The following is a 24,191-nucleotide window of genomic DNA, read 5'->3' on the forward strand; positions in this document are numbered from 1 at the left end:
CCCCTCCCTCCCCCGCTGTAAAGAGCCAGCTGCAGGGCCAAGGCAGAGGGAGCAAGGGTTCGGGGCAGAGGTTAGAGCTTAAGTCAATGCCTTCCCCCTCCTACCCCCGCCATCAGTCAAACTGTCAGAAATTCTCCCCTCCCACCCCTCCTCTTTCTATCCTAAACAGGAGTCAGGTCCGTATCATCCAGCCCCCTGCCCCACCCTCTTCCCCTGGTCTAATAGGGACATGGTATTGGCGGGCACTTATAAAAGTCTCGGGCTCAGACAGACACAGAAGGACGTCCTGCAGGAGAGACTAGGAAGCAGCAAGTCCTGAGAAAGAAGACCATGGCCAAGGAGTGGGGCTACGCCAGCCACAATGGTGAGTGGAGATATAACTTGTCTAGTTTGATGAGACCAGAAGAATCCTCTCATATTTTTAAAGCTCATTCCTTCGGAAAAAAAAAAGTTACTTTTGACAGACTTTAGGAGTACCCCATATCTTTTCCATATTGCTGTGATTTTTTTTTTCAGGTGTTTATGATTGCAGGTCAGCAGTGATAGACCCTGACGCTGGGAATCAATACATCTCCCACTTTACTGATTTTATGGCCCTTGGGAAAGCCCATGTCTAGAAGGCTTAAAGGCTTCATCTACAAAATATAGATACTTAACATAACTTAGGGTTGTTGTGAAATTTAAATAAGGCAATTTAACAGAATTCTTATTGAAAATTGTAAATTCATTATTCAAATATAAGATGCTTTTTGCTTCTATTTTATGGGCAGGACCAGGCGTTCTTTCCCTTAACCTTTACCAGAAGATAGAAAACAATGGTTTCCACCCTCTTCAAGTCGTTTTTTCTATAAACAAAGTTATATAGAAATTTAATTCTAACTTATGCCTTCTATATTATCCCTGAGACAAGATTTAAATGATGAGATTCCTTCTTTACAAATTTAACTGGAAGATCTCTTTTAAAACATGTAGCTTTGTCATCACTATGTTCTGTCATTTCACCTACTAGCAAATGGCATCAGAGAGATGCCAATGAATAACTTCTTTAACTTTTCTTTCCCCTAGGACCTGATCATTGGCATGAAATTTACCCAATTGCTAAGGGTGACAACCAATCACCTATTGAACTGCATACCAAAGACATCAAGTATGATCCCTCTCTGCAGCCTTGGTCTGCCTCTTATGACCCAGGTTCTGCAAAGACCATTTTGAACAATGGAAAAAACCTGCCGAGTTGTGTTTGATGACACCTATGATCGATCAAGTAAGTCTAAGTTCTTGAAAAATTTTTGCATCCATTCTCAACAGGTAAATACATATATTTTCAATGTAAGCTAGAACTGAAGGGACTTTTTTATATAGTAGATCTAATGGTGAAAAGAGGCAAATCACGTATAGATGCCAGGAAACATTTATACAATGAAGTAAAATTGTCTCACCGTCCAAGTTCAGACATAGTGCTACTGAGGTGAGTCCCTATATCTAAAAGGGGGCTTATCTAGGACAAGGCAAACATGTAAGGATGTACAGTTGGATTTTTTCCCAATCTTATAGGACTGCTACCATAATGTCCCTCCCATAATGTCCCTCTTCTTTGTCACTTCTAAACTGTGTAAGAGTTCTGGGTTAGTAGTATGTGCAAAAAAGAATCCAAAAAGGAGACAAAATAGATTTCTTCCTCTTGGGTCCTTGGGAGGGTGTCAAGCCCCACAAAAGAATCAACCCATTGTGTGATTCCAGGTTTACTTCCTTCATCAGTAAGTCAGGAAACATTTATTGAGCAATTATTATGTTGAAGACAGTGTTCTAAGTACTTAATCACTTTCAACTAATTTTTTTTTTTTTTGAAACCCAATAGAGACTATTGGACTTATTTTAGCATATAGCTCAATTTCTCGCACCTAGTAGGTATGAAACAGAATTTCATGAGAAACTGAGTTTCTCTTGAACTTCTACTTCAATCATATCTTTGTATGAAATTGGAAGATCTTCTATCAAAAGTCTCCCATATTACCCTTCAGCTTTAAGCAAATAACTGAATTATAAGAAGACTGGGAGAAAGATTTAGTTTTGCTATCAGTAAGGTGAGGGAAAATCATGCTATCACCATCATCTATGTTACCTGATACAACACAATTTCTAAATTCATTTCAAACATCAATAATGTTTATGTTGTTTATGTAATGTTAAATGAATATTTAGCCATAATGATTGCTATCTTATCATGATCATAATTAACAAAAAAATTCTTAGTTGTAGTATAGAGCAAGAGAACAATTTTTGTATCCCAGGTTACAGGTAAAGACTATGATAGAATTTTTCTTAAATGTTATTTCATCTTAACTCAGTTTTTTGTTCTTTTAAATTGAATTTTATTTTTTTATAAAAATCAATCCAAAGTATTTGAAAATATTTCTGTGTGGTGCCAATGCTGGACCAATATTTCTACTCAGTCAAGGTATCCAACTTAATAATCTGCAGAGTACTTATATAGAAAAGTCAGAGCAAATCAGATAAGTTAAGGATATTGGGTTACTCTGGTCAAACTCATATAGATGAAATGATTTTTGTTTAGCTTGCTGCAGTAGCTTTCATGTTTGTGACATACTTTCTGATTACCTCTGAATTATTATTCCTTACATTGAACCAATTTATAATGTTAACTTTCAAATTGTATTTCTCTTCACTTACTTTCCCTTCATCTTTAAATCAAGCAAACAAAGTGGTACTGTGGGTAATGTGGCATGGGTGGGGAGAATTTGGAGATAGGGCACTTGAAGTGGAATTTTGGCTCTGTCATTTTCTCCTCTGTGATCCTTGGCATATCACTTATTCTCGATGGGCCTCAGTTTATTGTTTAGTCATTTTTCAGTTCTTTCTGAATCTTCATGACCCCATTTTGTATTTTCTTAGAAAAGATACTAAAGAGATTTGACATTTCCTCCTCCAGATCATTTTACAGTTGAGGAAACTGAGGCAAACAGGGTTAAGTGACTGGCCCAGAATCACACAGCTAGTAAGCATCTGAGGCCATTTTCCTGACTTCAGACCAAGCAGTCTATCCACTCTGTCACCTATGGCCTCAATTTATTTTTTGTAAAAGGAGAAGAGTGAGAATAGAGGATTTTAATCCTTCTAACTTTTTTGATTCTTTAAAACAAATTGCCAAGTTTAGGTAGCTAATCGGATCATTCAGATCCAGGCTCAAACTATCGATTAAGTTTTGGATTTATTGAATTTATTGGAAACTTCTCAAATCTTGGATTTCTTCTTATCTACTTAGGAAGAATTCAAAGTAGACTTGGATGAAAGTGTTTATTTACATATCAGTATAATAGTAGGATAACTGCAAATAAGCATCTTAATAAAAGAGGCAGTTTTCCTCTTTTATTTTGACTATATTTATTGTGCTGGGCACTAGTTTTCATGAATGTCAAATTATTATTTTAAGGAAATCAGAGGAAAATATTTATTTTGAATTCATCATGTCAGGAATCCATTTTTGCAAGTAAAAAAAGTGATGATGATATGGTTAAGGGTGGCCTTATCCCAAAGCTGATCCCACTCATAAGCTAAGCCTGTAACTACCTTCATGGGATGTTTAAGGGGAGGCCTTCTATCTACCAATAATACTCTCCCTTGCAAAATATATTTTTCACCAATTTTCTGATGCCAAAATTCCTTTAATGGCATTATTTTTTATTTTTATACCATTATTAGAAACAAGGCAGGAAAAACAAATGTCCCTGAGAAAGGTAGCATATTAATTTTAATTCACAAGGCCAAATAACTGATATAGAATGCTTTCTTGGGAACAAATTTGATAAAGAAGTCAGAGAGAAAGTAGAAGTGCAAAAAGTAGCTGAAAATGTATAGGGTAAGGAGGGTAAGAGGTTAGAGGGATAACATAAAAGAAAAGGGAAAAGGATGGAGAAGAAGAGGGTGGAGGTTGTAAAGATATATCCTCACCGAGGCTGAACCTGAAAATAGTTGGAGCATTTCAGAGAATATCATGGGTTCATTTTATATGTGGGGGAGCAGAGGTCTAAAAATGTAACATGGCCTGCCTAATGTCACTCAGAAAACAGTTAGGATTTGAATCTAGTCCTTTTAGGTCCAAATCTTGTTTTGTTTTGTTTTGTTTTGCCACTTCACATTAAAATAAATGAAAGAAGCATTGAGGAGTATGTTTCCAACAGCCATCAGATATTTCTTGGGTTCCCAACTTTATTTTCCTGGAGTTGAATAAAATATTTTGCCTACATTTTATCTACAGCTCCCATTTTTTCTCTCTTTTTTTCTTTTTTTTTCCTTCCAAAAAGAAAAGTCAGTCTCCAGTTTGGGGTAATACAGATTTTAAAATATGTTTTTTTAAAAAGCATGCTCCTCTAAGCCTATTATTTGGATAATGCAATTAGTGGATTCACAGCAGAGACAAAATGGTTTGAGTAAAGCTTTTTGCTTCTCCATATATACAAAGCTTCAAACTTCCCATATGTTTTCTACTTTCTTTTCCCCCCCAAATAGATTAGTGCTCTAATTTTGTCTAGTATTCATTACAAAAGTTCACCTATTACATCAGCTACATGCACTAAAAAAACTTCAAAAGTTCACTTATTATGTTTTAATTTCTATCACTAACAACACTGTACTGGTTATTTCAAAGAAATGTGGATTTTTTTTGGAGAGATTTGTGATGGACAATTTTAGAAATCTGATTTTGTAGATCATATTGCTATAAAAGAGGGTTCTTGTAAAGCAAGAATGCTGTAAATGGAAAAAGCCACACTATTGCTTCTTCATATTATTGATGCCAAGAAATAGCCAAGATTGCATTTTGTAGAATCTGTCCTTGTCTTCTACTATACTAATTGCTGTGGGAAAATGTTAATGATGGAGCTACCTCTCCCCACATTCTTTCAGATGATATTTTTACACCTACTTAAAATTTACTCATCACAGCCTCACAGCCTCTAAGTTCACATTGATGGATTTTTTCCAGCCTCAAGCAGATGACAAACGGAATCCAAATATTGACCTGTAGCTTTATGCACTTAATAGAACACACACTGCTTTGATTCACATCAGAAAACCATTACTATCCGACTATCCTGGCTGTGTATTCTTTTCTGAGACAGTATTCCCATGGCAAACCAACATCCCTTATAAAGGTTGAATCTACTTTTCTGAACTCATAACATTTGAGTATTGAGTTGTTTTGGGCCAACCAATATTATTTTTTTTTAAATTATTATAGCTTTTATTTACAAGATATATGTATAGGTAATTTTTCAGCATTGACAATTGCAAAACCTTTTGTTCCAACTTTTCCCCTCCTTCCCCTCACCCCTTCCCCCAGATGGCAGGTTGACCAATACATGTTAAATATGTTAAAGTATAAGTTAAATACAATATATGTATACTTGTCCATACAGTTATTTTGCTGTACAAAAAGAATCAGACTTTGAAATCGTGTACAATTAGCCTGTGAAGGAAGTCAAAAATGCAGGTGGACAAAAATAGAGAGATTGGGAGTTCTATGTAGTGGTTCATAGTCATTTCCCAGAGTTCTTTCGCTGGGTGTAGCTGGTTCAGTTCATTACTGCTCTAGTGGAACTGATTTGGTTCAGCTCATTGTTGAAGAGGGCCATGTCCATCAGAATTGATCATCATATAGTATTCCAACCAATATTCTTACTGAATAATTAAGACAATTGCTATAACCTGCTTTTCTATTTGTGGTTCAGTTTGTAGTTTCTTGTCCAGGACTAATAAAATCAATTTTTCCATGGTACAGTTCATCATTCTTTAAAAAGCAGTGTGGTGCAATGGCTAGAAAGCTGTTCTCAGAGCTGGGAGAACTTAAATTCAAGCCCTGCTTTTTATATATACTGTTTATGTGACCCTGAGCTAGTCACTGAACATTTCAGTGTATTAAAATACTGTCTAAGACTCATATTTGAAGAAAAGATGCAGATCTGTTTTGGTAGAGGGAGCTTTCTTATCTAAAATTTTCTATATCAATGAAACCACAGGCCCGTTCCCACATCTTGTCACTCTGTAATAGAGCTGGGCACATGTAAATCTCCAAGCAGCCTTAGTATGCAGATTACTGACTCAGTTGGATTTCATAAGCACTTATGAACTTCCAACTATTCTCTAGACACTAAGAATGCAAATATGAAATACAACATTTCTCTACTCTCAAAGAGAGTACGTACAGTTTAGTAGAAGGGATAAAATTTGTACATGAAAAAACTATAATGTAAGATACATGCATAAGAAAGGTGAAGATGATAGGAAAGACCTGAGAGGGAAAGATCATAGATGAAGGGAGAAGCAGATGAAGAAAGTCTTCAAGCTAAAACTTGTTCTGTACCTTGAAAGAAGGGAGGGATTTCAACGAGCAGAGGTGAAGCCATATCTGTTCCAGGCAGGGATGGACCATGGACAAAAACACAGAGATGGGAGAGAGCAAGACAAAATAAGGGAATAGAGTTGTTCAATTTGACTTGAATATAGAGTATATTATGGAATAATATAGAATAAAGTTGGAAGAGAAGGTAGGAAGGAGCCAGATTGTGAAGAACTGGAATGTCAGGCTCATTATTTTGTATTTTATCCTGTAGATAATGACTCTGTGTGTGTGTGTGTGTGTATGTGTGTGTGTGTGTATTTATATATAACACATAAACTTAGTACTCTACAGTTACTTCTGTAGGATTTTTTTTCTCAACTATGATGACATACATTAAATATTGTCTTGAAATTTCCTGTCACAAAAGGGATTAACTTTTTAAATATTTGTAATGGAGCCATTATCCTAAGGAAAATGACTTTATGAATGCCTTATCTAGAGGAAAGAATCAATACTTTGAAATTAAAACATAAGAATTAAATCTATCCTTATACAAGACAAGGTAAGTTTCTTTTTTTAATCTATCTGTGGGAAGGGATATGTTACTGTGTACACAGGAGATGTGACTAGAGGTAATTTTTCTAGTCATGAATTGCAGAATTAAATTCATTACTTTAGAGCTACAACTCTTTTATGTATCTGTTTTGCACAAACCTATTTATATACAATATTGTTTCATTCAGATAGATTGTAAGTTTCTTGTGGGTAGGAACTGTTTTATCTTTGTCCTTTTTTTCAGTACGTAGGACAATGCCTGGCATGGAAGTGCTTAAGGAATGCTTGTTAATTCATGTTCTCATGTGTAATTTTATAGTTCTGAAATGCTGTTGTACATAGTATTATTTCCAACTATCTTACATAATTCATTCTCTTCACCAGTAAACAAGCTGTAATGTCTTAGGACTCTGAGAGGAAAATATTTTCAGAGTCTATGTGAGATATCAAAAGGGTCCCTAACATTCTATGACACTGTGGAAGATGTCCATCAATCAAATCCTTGGCAAGATATAAAGAGGACTTTGGAAAATAAGGTTAGGAAAATAGCACTGAACTAGCAGAAGAGGGACTGACTTTTCCCTATGTAAAAATAAGTGCTGCTAGAGAGGATGGAGGAAGGAAGAAAAATAACACCTCATGAATATTGTGCATTGTTGCAATTTGAGAAAGAAAATAAGACCAGTCTTTCAATAGATACCACATATTACAGTTTGACTAGCTTTGGGGTTATGGAGGCACAGGATTCTTGGACTTATTTGGCTCTGTTTCTGAATCAGGTCTAAAAATGCAGAAATACTTGCTTAGGAGAAAGCTTGTAAAGGTGGACTGAATTCAGTATTAACCCAAGTTATCTTTACAGTGCTGAGAGGGGGGCCACTCTCTGCACCTTATCGACTGCGCCAATTTCATCTTCACTGGGGCTCATCTGATGACCATGGCTCAGAGCATACTGTGGATGGAGTGAAATATGCTGCTGAGGTAGGAACTACCTTTAAGTCTCTCCCAGATATAACTTAGAGATTAAATCCTTTTTAAATATGAGGAAAGGGGAGTCAGAGGGCTGAGGTTCCTTATTCCCAAAGTGTTTTTGTTCAGTCATTTCAGTGTCTAACTCTGTGACACCTTTTGGGGTTTTCTTGGCAAAGACGCTGGAGTGGTTTGCCATTTCCTTCTCCAGCTCATTTTACAGATAAGGAAACTGAGGTAAACAGATTTAAGTGACTTGCCCAGGATCACACAACTAATAAGGGTCTGAGGCCAGATTTGAATTTAGGAAGAAGAATTTTCCTGACTTCAGCCCAGCACTGTATTCATTTTTGTCCCCTTGCTGTTTAGAACCCCAAATATCCTATTAGAATTAGAATGTAAATGTCTTGAGGGCAGGTTTTTAGCATGGGCCCTAGAATAAACCACTTAATAAATGCTTATTAGTGGCAAAATTAGGGCTAGAATCCAGATCTCCTGATTCAGCTTTGTGCTTTTGTTACTGGATTGTACTAATATCATAGGTCTAAAACTGAAAAGGATTTTAAATACCTCCTCATTTTATACAATGAGGAAACTGAAGGTCAAGGTCACATAGGTAGTGCCAGAAATGAGATTTGAAGCCAGGTCTTCTGATTTGGTGCTCTTTCCATTCAATCATGCTACTTTTTTATTTGGGGTGGTGAGTTGCACAGTGGATAGGATGCCTACCCTGCAGTCAGGACCTGAGTTCAAATCTGGTCTAAAACATTTATAAAATGTGTGACCCTGCACAAGTCACTTAACCCTGTTTGCTCATCTGTAAAATAAGCTGGAAAAGGAAATGTCACACCACTTAAGAAGCCAGTATATCAAATAAATTGTAATTAAGAATAGCTGAAGATGCTGACTAAGAGAAGGCTACTATTTAGAGAGGGTAAACCTGAACGAAGCTGCCGAAATGTAGGCAGACACTAGATACACTGAAGAGAAAGGTAGAAGTCTGAGAAAAGGGAGAAAAACCCTAAAAAGGAAAAAAGAGAGAGAGAGAGAGAGAGAGAGAGAGAGAGAGAGAGAGAGAGAGAGCGAGAGAGAGAGAGAGACTATAGTGAAACCAGTTTTTCTATTTCTAAACTAATATTATAAATATTTTTATAAAATATATTTTGTGATATTGTTTGTGTTTATAACTGAAAGAGATAGAGAGAGAGAGAGAGAGAGAGAGAGAGAGAGAGAGAGAGAGAGAGAGAGAGAGAGAGAGAAGAGAGAGAGAGAGAGAGAGAGAGGATGGTTGTTATAGAAACAATTTAATATGAATGTCATTTTAAACTACACCCAACTAATTTATTCATTAGGGCAAATAGAAATATTTCATGGCTTGATAAATGAGCTATATGATTTTGCATACTACTGATGTAAATGCAACGGACATTTCTGTGATTTTTCTCTTTTACTAATTCTTTTACTAATTTTATGGATCAGAAAGTTAGTTTCTATAAGTTAGGAGGTAAAGAAGGTACTAGAGAGGTGATAAGAAGTCATGAATATTGCTAGTGAAGAAGGAAACTCCTGGCAACAAACTCTTCCTAGTTCCAATTAAGCAAATTCATAATGCAAGCAGAGCTGGCAAAAATCCAAAAGCCAGAACAAAGCCTAGAAGAATCTAACTCTAAAAGGATTATTGTAGTAGATTCTATTCTCTTATCTGTAAAACTAAGATTAGATCAAGCTTCAGTTAAGGGCATGTGGGAAATGTACTGAATAAAAAGTTTGTTTTTTTCCCTTTCAATATTTTCTTCAAAAACGCATGAATTTCACATGAGTTTATTGTACCATTATTCCCAATTTGAAGGGAGGATAAATCAATTTATTGACTTCAGATTTTGACATGATATGCAATTTTATCTTTTTCTGAACATAAAACTTTTGTATGTGATTATGTTTATAATTAATCTAAGGCAAAGTATTTCTACCAAAGAGCAAGGTATTTTACATTAAGAAATAATAAATTTAACCACTGTAGAATAGCAATACCAATACATTCTATGTAGAATTCCATAGGAAACTTTTGATGTATTTTGAATCTTGTATTCAAATTTAAAATGACCATAAATTTAATTGCTTTGCCACTAAGTCCTCTTTTTTCTCAAAATTATAATTACTGAATTCCTTTAGACTGAAAATTGCCATATTTGAAAAGCAAAAGATAGTTTCTCCCCTCATTTTTCCACTCCTAGTTATCACTTTTAATTTCATAGTCTTAGATATTCTTTTTTTTTTTTTTTAAGTTCTTTATACAACTCTAAATTGATGGGAGAAATGGAGTAATTTCGAAAGCAATCACAACCCATCATACAAACTGTGTTTTGGGGATTTGATTCCCCAAGAAATGTCATTTTTACTTGCCATTGTGCAATTATAAATATAAAATTTTTCATTCAAAATCTATTTGTTACAATTTTAAGTAATTTTAATTCTCATTAAAATTCCCTCCCCCTTTCTACTTCCCTCTCCCTATGAACCTTTCACTCTTAGATGAGGGTAGAATACATTCAAAATGTATTGATTTACAATTGGAAGAAATTTTAGAGACAATCCTCATTTTGAAGATTAGGAGTCTGGAGATCCAAAAACTTAAGAAATTTCTCCCTAGTCACAAAGCTAAGGAAATATTTCTTGGTTTAAAGGGCCAAATATTCATGGATCTATATACATGTTTAATGGAGTTTTGTACTTGGTTGATGTACATTCATATTCTCGCTTATTTATTACATATTTTTATTGTATGGTTTCAGCTTCACATGGTTCACTGGAATCCCAAATATGGCACTTTTGGAGAAGCTTTGAAACAACCTGATGGAATTGCTGTTGTGGGCATTTTTCTGAAGGTCTGGTAAACAGTAACCATAATTTTTTTTTTTTTTTTTTTTTTTTAAGTTTAGTATCTTATCTGTCAGTGAATTGTCTTTGCCCTTTGGAGAGCTGCCACATTGTTTCCATCTGCAAAGGAGGAAATAGGAACTCCCAAAGTTTTCTTCCTGCTTCAGTTCAGTATTCACCCCATATATCAAGTTATTTTTAAATTGAAAAACAAAAAACAAAACAAAGCAACAACAAAAAAAACCTTTCTCTTCTAAACACCCAAATCCTGAACAGTTCCATGTACAAAGAAGAATAGAAACAGGGGGTAATGTATAAAACTATGAATCAAATTAAGTCAACTAATGTCAGGCCAAGAAGTGTTTTGTTTTCTGTTTGCAAAAAATTTGCTTGTCCCATGGCACACCACTTAATTGCAAGGCATCTGTTTGTGTGTTGTGTATAACTATTGGTATTCAGGAACATTAGAGACATTTACTCCCTGAACCCTCTTGCTACTCCATTAGTTTCCCTAAAAAACTGAAAGATCAACACTTTGATCTCTAATCTCTGGCTTGCTATTCACTCAGCCCAGACTAGCCACCATGCACATTAGACCATGCCAAGATAACCACACGGAATGCTTGTGTTGTTGAGCCAACCCTGGTTTAATGAGTACTTAAGTGTCATTCTCACATGAATGTAGTAGTAACAAGATCCAGAGTTTAAACCAGAGGTGAAAATCTCGCTTCTTTTTTCTTTTTGAATGACCAAATTTGTTATGTGCTGTAAATTCAGAAGTTAATTTTTAATGCTACACACAGGATGACAAAACTATTACATTATTAAGGAGCTACTTCGTTATGATTTTGTGAAGTCTGCCAATGAGAGAATGAAGCACATGTTATTAGGAAGGGACTGTAGCATGGGAAGCATCAGCTCTGAAAACAGGATATAAGTACCATGTTGGTCAGGTATAACTTTTTAAAAAGAGTTGTTTTCAGGAGGATATGATTATGTGAACAATCTGTGATTTCTTTAGTGTTGAAAATTCCTAGTGTGAGAACTCCCTTCCTCAACATTAGACTTTCTCTAGGATATAGTAGATCAGTCCTTGGGAATTAATTGCCTATGGCAAAGAGACTAAATGGTTTGCCCAGGCTTGAAGAGCTAAAGGTCAGAAGAGGTATCTAATTCCACTTGACCCTGATTGCTAGCCAAAGATGTGCTGGTGAATGTTTAACAATAGGATCAATAGAGGGTGGTGCAAACCCCAGGAACACTTTTTGGCTTAATTTGTATTAATACTTTCTCTGCATAGCTTTCTTTAGTATAAACAATCAACAAAACAATAAATCAAACCCTAATTTTGTTACATCTTCAGTTTGGTTGTAAATGTTCAGCCCATAGATTTTACCACTAGCTTCCCCAAATTGGTTTAAGCTGACTCCAGCACATTAAGGCTTCAATCCTAATACTCTATCTGCTTCATTACAATCCCTCTTGCTTTAAGAATACTTGCAATGAATTACAAGAGTATTTAATAGAATTTGGTGGACAGGATAATTCAGCTTGTGTAGTAGAACAAATGCCAGACTTTGTTAGGAGAACCCTGGGTTCAAATGCTGCTTTTATTACTTATTAGCTCTATGACTTTAAATAGTTTAGCTTGTCTGAATCTGTATTCACAGTTAAAAATGGAGACAACAATACTTGTAATATATCCACCCCACAGAGTTAGTATGAGGATTAAATGAGTGCTTTGTAAATCTCAAAACATTACACAAATATCAGCTATATACTATTAATGCCCTAGTAGATATTCTTCATGACATATTCTTCATATATAATTCTTCATGATAATTTTGTATGCTTTGACTGAATATATCTAGGGAATTGTTAGAAAAAGATAAATAGCCATCATATTTGCCCAAATATCATTTAGAGGTATCTGAGAAAGGTAAAATATATATGGGATAGTATAGATAGATATAACCTGGCCATAGTTTATCATATCACTGCTAAAAGCTTTTTCACATTTAAGTCTGTCAATTCCCTACCATGGAACAGACTTGGACAGAAGGAAGCCCAAAGTATACAGCAAAAAGACCTATAATTTGTGCCTGCTGCATTTTTATGACTTGGAGTTCAAATTTAGATTAGAAAACCATATAATCTAAAACCATAATGGAAACTGGAGAGTTACATTTCAATTATAAACAAAAAGCTTTATCAAGTTCAGCTTTTTCAGACAATCGAATTCCATAACAATTGATTTATTGTTTTTTGTTTTTCTTTTTGCATTACAGATAGGACGGGAGAAAGGGGAATTTCAGCTATTGCTTGATGCACTGGATAAAATTAAGACTAAGGTAAAGAAAAAAAAAGCTCTCTTCTTTGAATATGATGTACATTTACAGTTGTAAAAACACATTTCAGAGAAACTACGTGGCACAGTGGATAGAGCATGTTCCCTGAAGTCAGAAAGACATGAGTTCAAATCTAGTCTCAAACACTTAACATTTCCTGGCTGTGTGACCCTGGGCAAGTCCCTTAACCCTAATTGCCTCATCCAAAAAAAACAAAACAAAAAAAACAAAAAAACATTTCCAAAGTTCCTTCAAATCTACGTCTTTGTCTGAGGAAATATCAAGAATATATATCTTCAATCATGAAGCTAATTCAATTCAAACATCAAGCTAATGCTTATATATACTAGGCATTGTATCACATATATACTAAGGTAAAAAAAATAAAATGAAACAATCCTTCTCAAGTTTATAGTCTATAACTTTGATCAATAGGCATTTTTAATTTTAAAAGATAATTTTGAATTCTATTTTGGAGTATTTTCATAAATAATTTTATTGTAGAGATTAAATGTGATATCTAAATGGAATAATGTCTATTTTCTATTAGAAATCTTACAGTGAATGCATGATAAAATAATACCAACATAATTAGTGCTTAGATTTTTCTATTTCCTAAAATTTGGGCTATCAAAATCCTGGTTAAATGTTAGCTATATGTTCAGGAAAATAAACATTTTGGCTAGAAATAAATCAATATGATTTATTATGGGAAGTGGTGTTTAATGTCCAAATCCAACTTTTAAAAATATTTGTGTAGATATGGAATCATAATTATCTGCCTATCAACGTGCTCCTCAACTATCTTTCAGCTTAAAAAAAAAAGTAGCTAGAGAATTATACTGAAATTTATTCTCAAGTACTCTTCCTCTTTCTTTTCCTCCTCCTATTTCTCCTTCTTCATCTCCTACTACTATGCTGCTGCTGCTATTACTATACGTCTATTATTACTACTGCCACTGCTGCTGCTGGTACTACCATTACTACTAATCCTTCACTTGACTTTTTCTACTCCATTCAGCTACTCTCATATTCCTTCCTCACTTTCATTGCCAAATTACTTGAACAAATTTGCTTTTACTGGATGCTTCCACTTTCCTCCTATTTATTCTCTCCTTAGACTTCGGAAAACTATTTTCTACCCCTCTCTGCACCATTCTTTCTCTCAAAGGTAATAACTATTTTAAAAAAAGCCTAAATCCAGTGGTCTTTTATGCTCTTTTCCCACCTTTTACTATGAAAATTGAAAAACAGTTGGTTCTCTATTCTTGGCTTCAGAGAAACAATCTCTTGGCTCTTATCCTACCTAGTATTGCTCCCTTTCTGTTTTCTTTGATCAGTTCTTATCTTCCAAATATCTTAATGTGAATGTTCCCCCTGTTATGCTCTGCCAAGATTCTCTTCCAATTCTGCATTACCTCTTTAAGCAACCATCAGTGTACTTCAACCATCACTTTTATGCAAATGACTCCCAATTCTCTTTTTCAAGATTGGACTAGATTTTTGAGCTCCAAATCCGTATCTCTACTTACAAGACTACTATATTTAGATGTTCTAACTGTAACATCAAATTTGCCATTTATAAAAGCCATACTTATCAGTTTTTCCCCTAAATCTGATCTTTCTGTTTTTATTTTGATGGTAGAACCAACATTTATTCTTTCTATGTTCAAAACTTTGAGGTTATCTTTTCACATATACTTTGTATATCTTAACTATCTCTACAATATTTCTTTAATTTCCTTCCTCATCTCTATTCCATTGCCATTATAAGACTCTATTCTCCTTTCTGGACTATCAAAATATCTTCTTAACAGTTTTTGGTGCCTCCACTTTCTTTTCTCCTATTAACCTAGCCTTTATACTACTGTTAGTACTTTATGTACATATATGTATATATATATATATATATATATATATATATATATATATATATGTATATATATATATATATATATATATATATATATATATATATATATATATACACACACACAAAGTATATAGCAATGTATGTATATATGTGTGTATGTATATATATACATACGTAGCTATAAACTATTCATAAAACACCAGATATCTCCCTGTTTCTTGCTGAATAAATTTCTGCCTGACACTAAGGTACTCCAGAGTTTGGTGAATCTTAACAGATTCCTTTGCTCCCCATGCCTTATGTACTCCCATCTCTGTATCTGTACTGATTCTGTACTTAGAATATCCTCTCTTACCTTTCATGTTTATTGAATTTTTATCTATTTTCTAGAGTCAAAGTGAAATGGCCTCATTTCAACTAAATCTTCTCTAATTCACTGACTTAAAATTCCCCTTTCCAACCTCAACAAGAACTTGGTACTGCAATTTCAAATGACCGAATGATGTAATATTGGGTCTTTTAAATTATCTGATTCTCACTTCCTAGACTATTAACTCCATGTGCCTTATTTAAATCTTACAGTTTCCCTACTACCTTTTTTTTTTTTTTCCTGAGGCTGGGGTTAAGTGACTTGCCCAGGGTCACACAGCTAGGAAGTAAGTGTCTGAGACCAGATTTGAACTCGGGTCCTCCTGAATTCAAGGCTGGTGCTCTATCCACTGCGACACCTAGCTGTCCCCTCCTACTACCTTTTAAAAATGATATATTCAGAGCAAGTGGTAATTTTATGAAAGTGCTTCTATCTCTTAAAATTTAATTTCCTTGAAATTTTGAAGACAATTTGCTCATGGTTTGAACTCAGTGCCCTAAATAGATGATTGCATATACACATTTTGATATGAAGATGTAAATTTATACTTGGCCTGTTTTGTTGAATCTCTTTTAGGGCAAAGATGCTCCTTTCACACACTTTGACCCATCCTGTCTTTTCCCTGCTTGTCGGGATTATTGGACTTACCATGGCTCCTTCACCACTCCACCTTGTGAGGAGTGCATCGTCTGGCTTCTTCTGAAGGAACCAATAACTGTGAGCTCTGACCAGGTAAACAACTATCTAACAAGAATTTTAAAGGAGACTATTAAATTTTTTGCTTACAATTTCTTGGTGATCTTGTTTCACAAAAACTGGATGACTAAGGAATCAGTATTTTGGCCTAGTTAGTCACCTTCAATCAATTTGAATGAATCAAAGAGAGAGAAAGAAAGAAGGAAAAAGTATTTATTAAGTGCTAATCATTTGCTAAGCTTTGGGGATGCTATAGAAAATGTTAGACAGACCTTATCATTCACAAGCAAAGGCCTCCAGGAAAATAGAGTGTATTACTGCTATATCAAGGTGTTTTCACTGACAAAGATCCTAGTGCCCAGAATAAGGGAAGTGAGAGTCTATCTGCATTCTTCTTTCCAGACTCTATCTGAAGCATTCTTCTCAGTTCTGGGCACTACATTTTGGGAGGATATTGTCAAGGTAGCTATATCCTGTTCTAGAGGAAGACAATAATGGATGAGGGTATTTGAAAACACATCATATAAGGAACATCAGAAGGAAGGGGGCATATTTCATTTAGAAAAGAGGCATGTTAAGGATGATGTGATAGTTGGCATTAAGAATATGAAGGGCTCTCATATCAAAGAGGATTTAGACTCTTTTTGCTGTGGCCCAGTAGATAAAACTAGAATAGAATAGAATGTATTAAAATATACATTTTCTTTATACAAGGAAAAGAACCTTATGAATTAGAGCTATCCATAAGTACAATGAGATGCTTTGGGAGGTTATGAGTTCTTTGACACTGAAGAGTCTTAGGTAGAGGTTGGATGAACCAATCTACACTTGTCAAGAATATTCAAGATGGGGTGCTTAATTTGCCTAAAATTAGATGAGAACTTCAGAGGGCTCTTTCAGTTGTGAGTATTACAATAGGAAGAAGATGATGATAATAAAAATATTATCCTATTATTTTGGTGCTAAATTGCTTTATTTATTTTCTTTTCTGTTCTCAATAGTATTTTATTTTCCCAAATACATGTAAAGATAGTTTTCAACATTCATTTTTGCAAAACTTTGTGTTTCAAAATTTTCTCCTTTCCTCCTTTACTCCCCTTCCCCAAGACTGTAAGCAATCTCATATAGGTTAATGCATGCTATTTTTTTAAACATGTTTCTGTATTTGTCATGTTGTGCATCAAAAATCATACTTAAAAGGGGAAAAAAAACCATGAGAAAGAAAAGAACAACAAAAAGGTGAAAATATTATGCTCCAATTTACATTCAGTGTCTGTAGTTCTTTCTCTGGATTTGATTGACATTTTCCATCCATCCTACTATCATAACTTATCAAAAATGCCATCACTAACTATGTATATTTGTGCTTCTCATGAAATTCCAAGCTGATACAATTACAAATAAGTGTATAAATCAGGGGGAAATACATTTTGGCAGTAGTCAATGTTTATCTTCTATTATAGTGAAGCAAAGGATTGGGCCAAGATGGTGATCATTGAAGAAAAAATTCTTTATGCACCTCCCAAGAAAGATTAATTATTTAGGATTGAATTATCCTTATTCATAATTATAATATTATTATATTAATAATAAATTATATACATATATAATTATTTTTAATTTAATACATTTTTAAAATAGATTTTTAAAATATTTAATTATATATAATTATTATATATTGTTTATTATATTATATATTATGCATAATATATATCATATAACATAATTAATATCGAATATATTACATAATAATAATTAAATAAATAATTAAATGTGAAATAAATTAAACATTTTAAAATTTTAAATAAATTTAAATGAATTTTTAAAAATTTAATAAATAAAAATAAATTAAATTTTTAATTTAATATGTATTATATATAAAAAAACAAAGAGAGAGCGAGAGAGTGACAGAGAGAGACAGAGATACAGACACAGAGACAGAGATGAAAGAGGAGAAGAGAGAGAGGGAGAGAGAAACAGACAGACAGAGAGGGGAGGGAGAGGAGGGGCAGAAGGAGAGGGAGAGAGATTCTTGAAATATCTAGTTTCCTAATACCCTGTTTCATAAAGTGTAGCAAAAGTAGGTTACAGACCATGCTAATACTGAATGTGTGGACTCTTACAGATGGCCAAGTTGCGAAGTCTTTTCTTCAGTGCTGAGAATGAGCCTCCTGTGCCCATGGTGGATAATTGGCGTCCCCCTCAGCCACAGAAGGGAAGAATTGTGAGAGCTTCCTTCAAGTAGAGCCATCTTTGAAATGGTTGGAAAGCAAAGGGAATCCATCCCATAATCAATGCTTAGTTAAGTGCGCACCTTGTATTACTGCTCTACACTCAAAGCAGATTTTCTTTTTCCAAGTGTAAAACTGAGCAAAGAAATGTCACAGATCATTGATTGTCACCACCTAAGAAAACAATGTTAAAACTTTCAGTCTCTAACCTTAAAATGACAAAAAAAAAAAGTGAAGTTCAATGTTTGATTTTGTAACAATTGTCTTTAACAATAATGAAAAGTAACACATCTGGAAATTTTTTAAAGAAGAGGAAAAAGAAAAGGAAAAGAGAAGTTGTAATTGATGGTTGGTTAAGTACATTTTTACCAGCCTTTAACTTTGTTTTCAGTTTTACTGTTTTCATACTATGAGTTTTCAGTCTTCACAGAAGTAATGAGTAATCCACCATGTAAGAATAGCAGCATGTGAAGAGCAAATCATCATAAAATGTCAGAATTAAACTAAATTGGTACAAATTGTAACAATGTTTTGAAGTTTTAAATGAAATAAAAAAAGAAACACATAAATCAGAAGAAGAAAAAAAAATAGCAGCTACTATAATTGACATTAGCTTAATCATCGAAGTTAACTATCAAAAGAAATGGTTTAATCCCAGAATTATTTGCATTGGTGTTTCTTCTTCATAATGGTGAATGATTTTTTATATAGACTTTCTGGCCCAGCATGAGGGCCATGGAGCTTTACTCCTCCTCCTACCTGTATCTTTGCATGCTTATACACAGCTGACTATAATAGACTTCTGGATTCTGTTGGCCTTTTTGATCTGATTGCACCATACAGGATTGTATGATTGTGCCACTGAGTGCCAACCCAAATAAAGACTCGTATTGAAAATAATGGTTTCAGTTGCCTGCTTTTTTAATGGATGGTCAAAAATGTTAATGGAAATGAGGTAAAAGCTAGACCAGAAAATTCATTTAAATCTCTTTTATAATTAATAATAAGGTACACAGAATACTTCCTATCTTGTGAATTTTGTTGTTTGTCCTGATTCAGTTCACTACACTTTAACAAATATTTATTAAGTACCTGCTTCAGAGATACTGAGATACTTTTTTAATAATAGCTTTTTATTTTCAAAATACATGCAAAGATAGTTTTCAACATTCACTCTTACAAAATCTTATGTTCTAATTTTTTCTCCCCCTACTCCTTCCACCCTCTTCCCCTAAATAGCAATATAGGTTAAACATATGTAGTTCTTGGAAACATATTTGCACATTTATCATGCTGCACAAGAAAAATCAGATCAAAATGGAAAAAAAAAGAGAGAAAGAAAAAAAAACACAAGCAAATAACAAAAAAAGATGAAAATACTATCTTGTGATCCACATTTAGTCCCACAAATCCTTTTTCTGGATGCAGACAGCTCTCTCCATCACAATGTATTGGAATTGGCCTGAATCACCTCATTGTTGAAAAGAGCTACTTCCATCGAATTGCTCATCACATATTCTTCTTGTTGCTATGTACAATGTTCTCTTGGTTCTACTCACTTTATTTAGCATTTAGCATGGGAGCCTCTCCAGGCCTTTCTGAAATCATCCCGGCTGATCATTTCTAATAGAACAAAAATATTCCATAATATTCATATACCATAACTTATTCAGCCATTCTCTGACTGATGGGCATCAACTCAGTTTCAGTTTCTTGCCATTACAAAAAGGGTACCACAAACATTTTTGCACATGTGAGTCCTTTTCCTTTTTTATGATTTTTTTGGGATACCGGCCCAGTAGAAATACTGCTGGATCAAAGGGTATGCAGTTTAATAGCCCTTTGGGCATAGTTCCAAATCACTCTCCAGAATGGTTGGATCATTTCACAACTTCACCAACAATGTATTAATGTCCCTTTCCTTCCAACAATTTTTTCCCCAATCTCTTCAAACATTTATCTTAATCTTTTCCTGTCATTCTAGCCAATCTGAGAGGTGTTATAGTGGTACCTCAGAGTTCAGACCACAGATTTAAAACTGGAAGGTGGACCTCAAATGCTGTCTGCTTTAGTTCTTCACCACTTCCCTATTTCTTTGGAGGACATCATTCTCCTTCCAATCAACCAGGTTCACAAATTGGGAGTCATCCTCAGCTCTCCACTGACTCTCTCCACCTCTACATTAGACCCATCTCCTTTTCTCTATTGACAAGGTAACTAAATTAGGTTGTAGCTACTTGGCATAGTGAATAGAGTGCTCAGTCTAATGTAGGGAAAATCTAAGTTCAACTATGACCTTAGATACTTACTAGCAGTCATTTAACCCAGTTTGCCTCAGTTCTTCATCTGTAAAAATGAGCTGGAGAAGGGAATGGCAAATGTGTTCATTATCTTTACCAAGAAAATCCCAAATGGGGTTACAAAGAGTTGGACATGACTAAAAACTACTGAACAACAAGAACACCCTAATTCAGACCTTCTTTTTTTCTTTAAGTATTTCAGTCTTCTAACTGGCCCCTTTTCATCTCCAAAACATCCTGTATATAGTTGCTGAGTAGATATACCTTATGCAGAAGTCTGACCATAGTACAAGAAGTCCCAATAGCTTGTAGGGCAAATACACATTCTGATATTTAAAGCTCTTCCCAATCTAGTTCTAATTTAAATTTACAGCTATTACAATTGTTCTTACATACTCTATGTTTCAGTTATGCTGATCTATATGCTGTTACAAGATATATATATCCTAGCATAACACACATATAACATAACACACATGTAACATAACATAACACACATATAACATAACACAACACACATATAACATAACATAACACATATAACATAACATAACACACATATAACATAACGTAACATAACACACATATAACATAACATGCTGTCTCTCATCACTATGCTTTTTCACAGACTATTTTCATGCATGAAACCCACTCCATCTCCATCTCAGTTCTGAGGGTCCCTAAGACCCTTTAAAGCCAAGCTCTTATACTATCCCCTACATTTTCCTGAGTCCTTCAAAGGCTAATGTTCTTTTAATCTAGCCCAAATTACTTTATCTTATATTTTCTATTTTGAATTTATTTGTCCATAGTCATATTTTTTCCAATAAAATGTAAACTTGAGGGTGGAGTCTGTTTTGTTTTTGTATTCCTTAGGGTCTAGCACAATGCCCTGTATATAATAGCCACTTAATAAATGCAATTTATTTTGAATGAATAAAGCAAAAGCAAGTGGGACATTTGACAATCTTTTAGAATAAGACAATAACCTACTTGGTTCAGTAAAAAGTCATATTCCTTACAACTTCTTAAATTTGCATGAGTTAATTGGTCTTATTCCTCTGAAAGTATCTTGACATAATATCACTAGAACTTTAGTGTCCTCACGGAATAGTATAAAATGCCTTGAAATGTCCTCCTCTCATCATCAGCTAGTATGCCAACTGTTTTTAAAAATAAAAATAATAATTTAATTGCCCCAAGGAATGAGAAGATATTGGGTCAGAAGAGTCCTGAGGGGCCCTGGAGTTAAATCTGGTGATAGATTCCTATGAGGCTAAAGTCATTTAATAGATTATCTTCCACTTGGGTGAAGTGAAACCAGGTTGGTCAGTGTGAAATTGGATGTCTTAATTAAATCCCTTGAAATTAGCAGGTGTAAACTTCCATCATTAGTGCTAATGTGGAAGGCTAATTCTTCTCTTGTGATATTCAGCTCCCAATATCTGTTATGGGGGAAATAATGAGCATTCAAAAGTATTTTCAAAAAACATTTGGGTAATTACAAATTCTATTGCATAAGTGTAGGTGTTTATATCAGGCTTAAAAAAAAATCCTGAACATACATGGTTTTATATGTATAGGGAAATCTCTCTATCAATTCAGATTAGAAACTGCTCTGAATTTATATTTTTAGGGAGTTCCTTTGGTTAAGAGGTTTGCCTATAGCTGCAGAGTCAGTATCAGAAGCAGGATTTGAATGAGGGTCTTTTTGATTGGGGTCAACTGTCTATCAATCACAATGTTGTCTTCTTCCCCATTTTGATTATTTCCAACTTTTTCTATCCATTTCTTGCTTGTACATAATTATTTGTTTGTTGTCTTTCCCAATAGACTGAAATCCTTTGCAACAGAAATTGTCTTTAGCCTTATTAAAAAAAAAAAAAAAAAAATCCAACACATAGCACACTGTCTGCCATGAAATAGAAGCTTAATTAATGTTTTTTGACTGACTTTTGCCTCTCACAGGACAACAAAGGGTGCTAATGGTAAAATAGAAACAAAAGTAGTTTGGGATTTTGTTTTTTTAGGCAATAGGCCTAATAGACAAAGTACTGACTGGACTCCTAAATCAGGGATGGTAGGTTGGAGTTACAATTGGTATTCACAGTTTATCTAATGTCAGGGGAAGTTACTTGCTTTTCTAGAGACACTTAAGCCATAGTTTACATTTTAAAAGTTTAAAAGTTTTTCATGGCAACAACTGATAAGTTAAAGGATATTTAGGAGACAGTAAATGCCAGTATATACTATTTTGTGGTGATGGTAACATAGTGACATTATAATAAAATACTTTTGGAGAGATAGGATGAAATCACCCATACACATTTAAATTCAGTGTAAAAAATACTGGCTTAGGAGCATAGCTCTGGATTCTAGAACTAACTCTTTGACACACATCAGCCATAAGTTTGGGAAAGTTTCATCTCTTCTAGTTAGTATTCCTAGTTTCCTTATATAAGGAATCCAATTGAATTAAACAAACATTTATTAAATATCTACTGTGTGCAGAGCATTGTGCTATGCTCTGAGAGAGAAAAATAGAGATAAAATAAAGTCCCTGACATTGTGAAATTTAGAGGGGAAAAATGGTAATCTCTGTCAATCTCAAGTAGCTGTGTCCAAAAATCAAAAAGAATATTATGCAAAAGACCTTTAAAAAATTGTAAAATGTTATAGGAAAGTGAATTTTAAAAAATAATAATTTCCAGCATTTACATGGTGTTTTAAGGTTTACAAAGCAATTTACCTGATGTCTCATTTAATCCTCCAAACAATCTTGCAAATTAAGTGCTATTCTTACCCATTTGAAGTTGAGGCAACTTGAAGTTTAGAGAGGAGATCACATGACTTTCCTAGGCTCACACAGCCAATCAATATTTAAATTGAGATTTGAATTCAGATCTCTTTTTGACTCCAAGTTCAAAGTTCAATGCAAACATAGCACACCTAGTTACCTTAATAGCATTACAATTATATGGTGTCATGAATAGAGATAATGAACAAATGGATTGTGTCTATGTAGCTCCAATATTTTGTCTTTTTGAACAACAGGATAGTAGTTTATGGTTATAGTTGATAGTCACAAATGATAAAAATGCATTTGACTCAGAAATTTTAGTTGAAATTCTGAAAGTGTGTTCTATTGGGACAAAACTGATGAGTTACTATGTATGACTACTGACTAGACATCTATCCAATGGTCTCCAAACTTTTAAAAAATCATATAGCAGTTAATTTTTTCAGCACAAAACACTGATATATGTATATTTATTTATGATATGGTAGAAAGAACACTGAATTTGGAGTGACTAGGATATCTGTTCAAATCCTATCCTTGAAATGGTGTGAGTTACTTTGACAGTCCGAGTCTTGCTAATTTGAAAAGTGATGATCTTCCCAGGTCTGACTTAGGATCCTGTGATCCAATGCTATAAATGTTCTACTGCATATATTTTCATTATAATAATGTACAAAACAGATTAAAAAGATAAGGTCAAGATAAATTTAATATATATTTTTAAAAAGTTAACGTATTTGGCAATATAAAAACTTTTCTTTCATTATTATAGTAGTTGCTAAAATGTTATTAATAATATTTTAAATTTCAATAA

General features: G+C 34.0%; 1 protein-coding gene across 1 annotated transcript; it reads left to right on the forward strand.

Moving 5' to 3' along the window:
- The first annotated feature begins 241 nt into the window (after nucleotides 1-241).
- On the forward strand, nucleotides 242-19,174 carry CA3 (carbonic anhydrase 3). The gene is given in 8 exon segments (XM_074296293.1): nucleotides 242-364; nucleotides 1,066-1,220; nucleotides 1,222-1,264; nucleotides 7,776-7,894; nucleotides 10,675-10,767; nucleotides 13,048-13,110; nucleotides 15,927-16,082; nucleotides 18,172-19,174. Coding segments are annotated over 8 exon segments (783 nt in total). The 5' UTR covers nucleotides 242-330; the 3' UTR covers nucleotides 18,292-19,174.
- Nucleotides 19,175-24,191: the final 5,017 nt, after the last annotated feature.

This window comes from Sminthopsis crassicaudata, chromosome 1 (genome assembly GCF_048593235.1).
Source record: "Sminthopsis crassicaudata isolate SCR6 chromosome 1, ASM4859323v1, whole genome shotgun sequence".
Taxonomy (NCBI): Eukaryota; Metazoa; Chordata; class Mammalia; order Dasyuromorphia; family Dasyuridae; genus Sminthopsis; species Sminthopsis crassicaudata.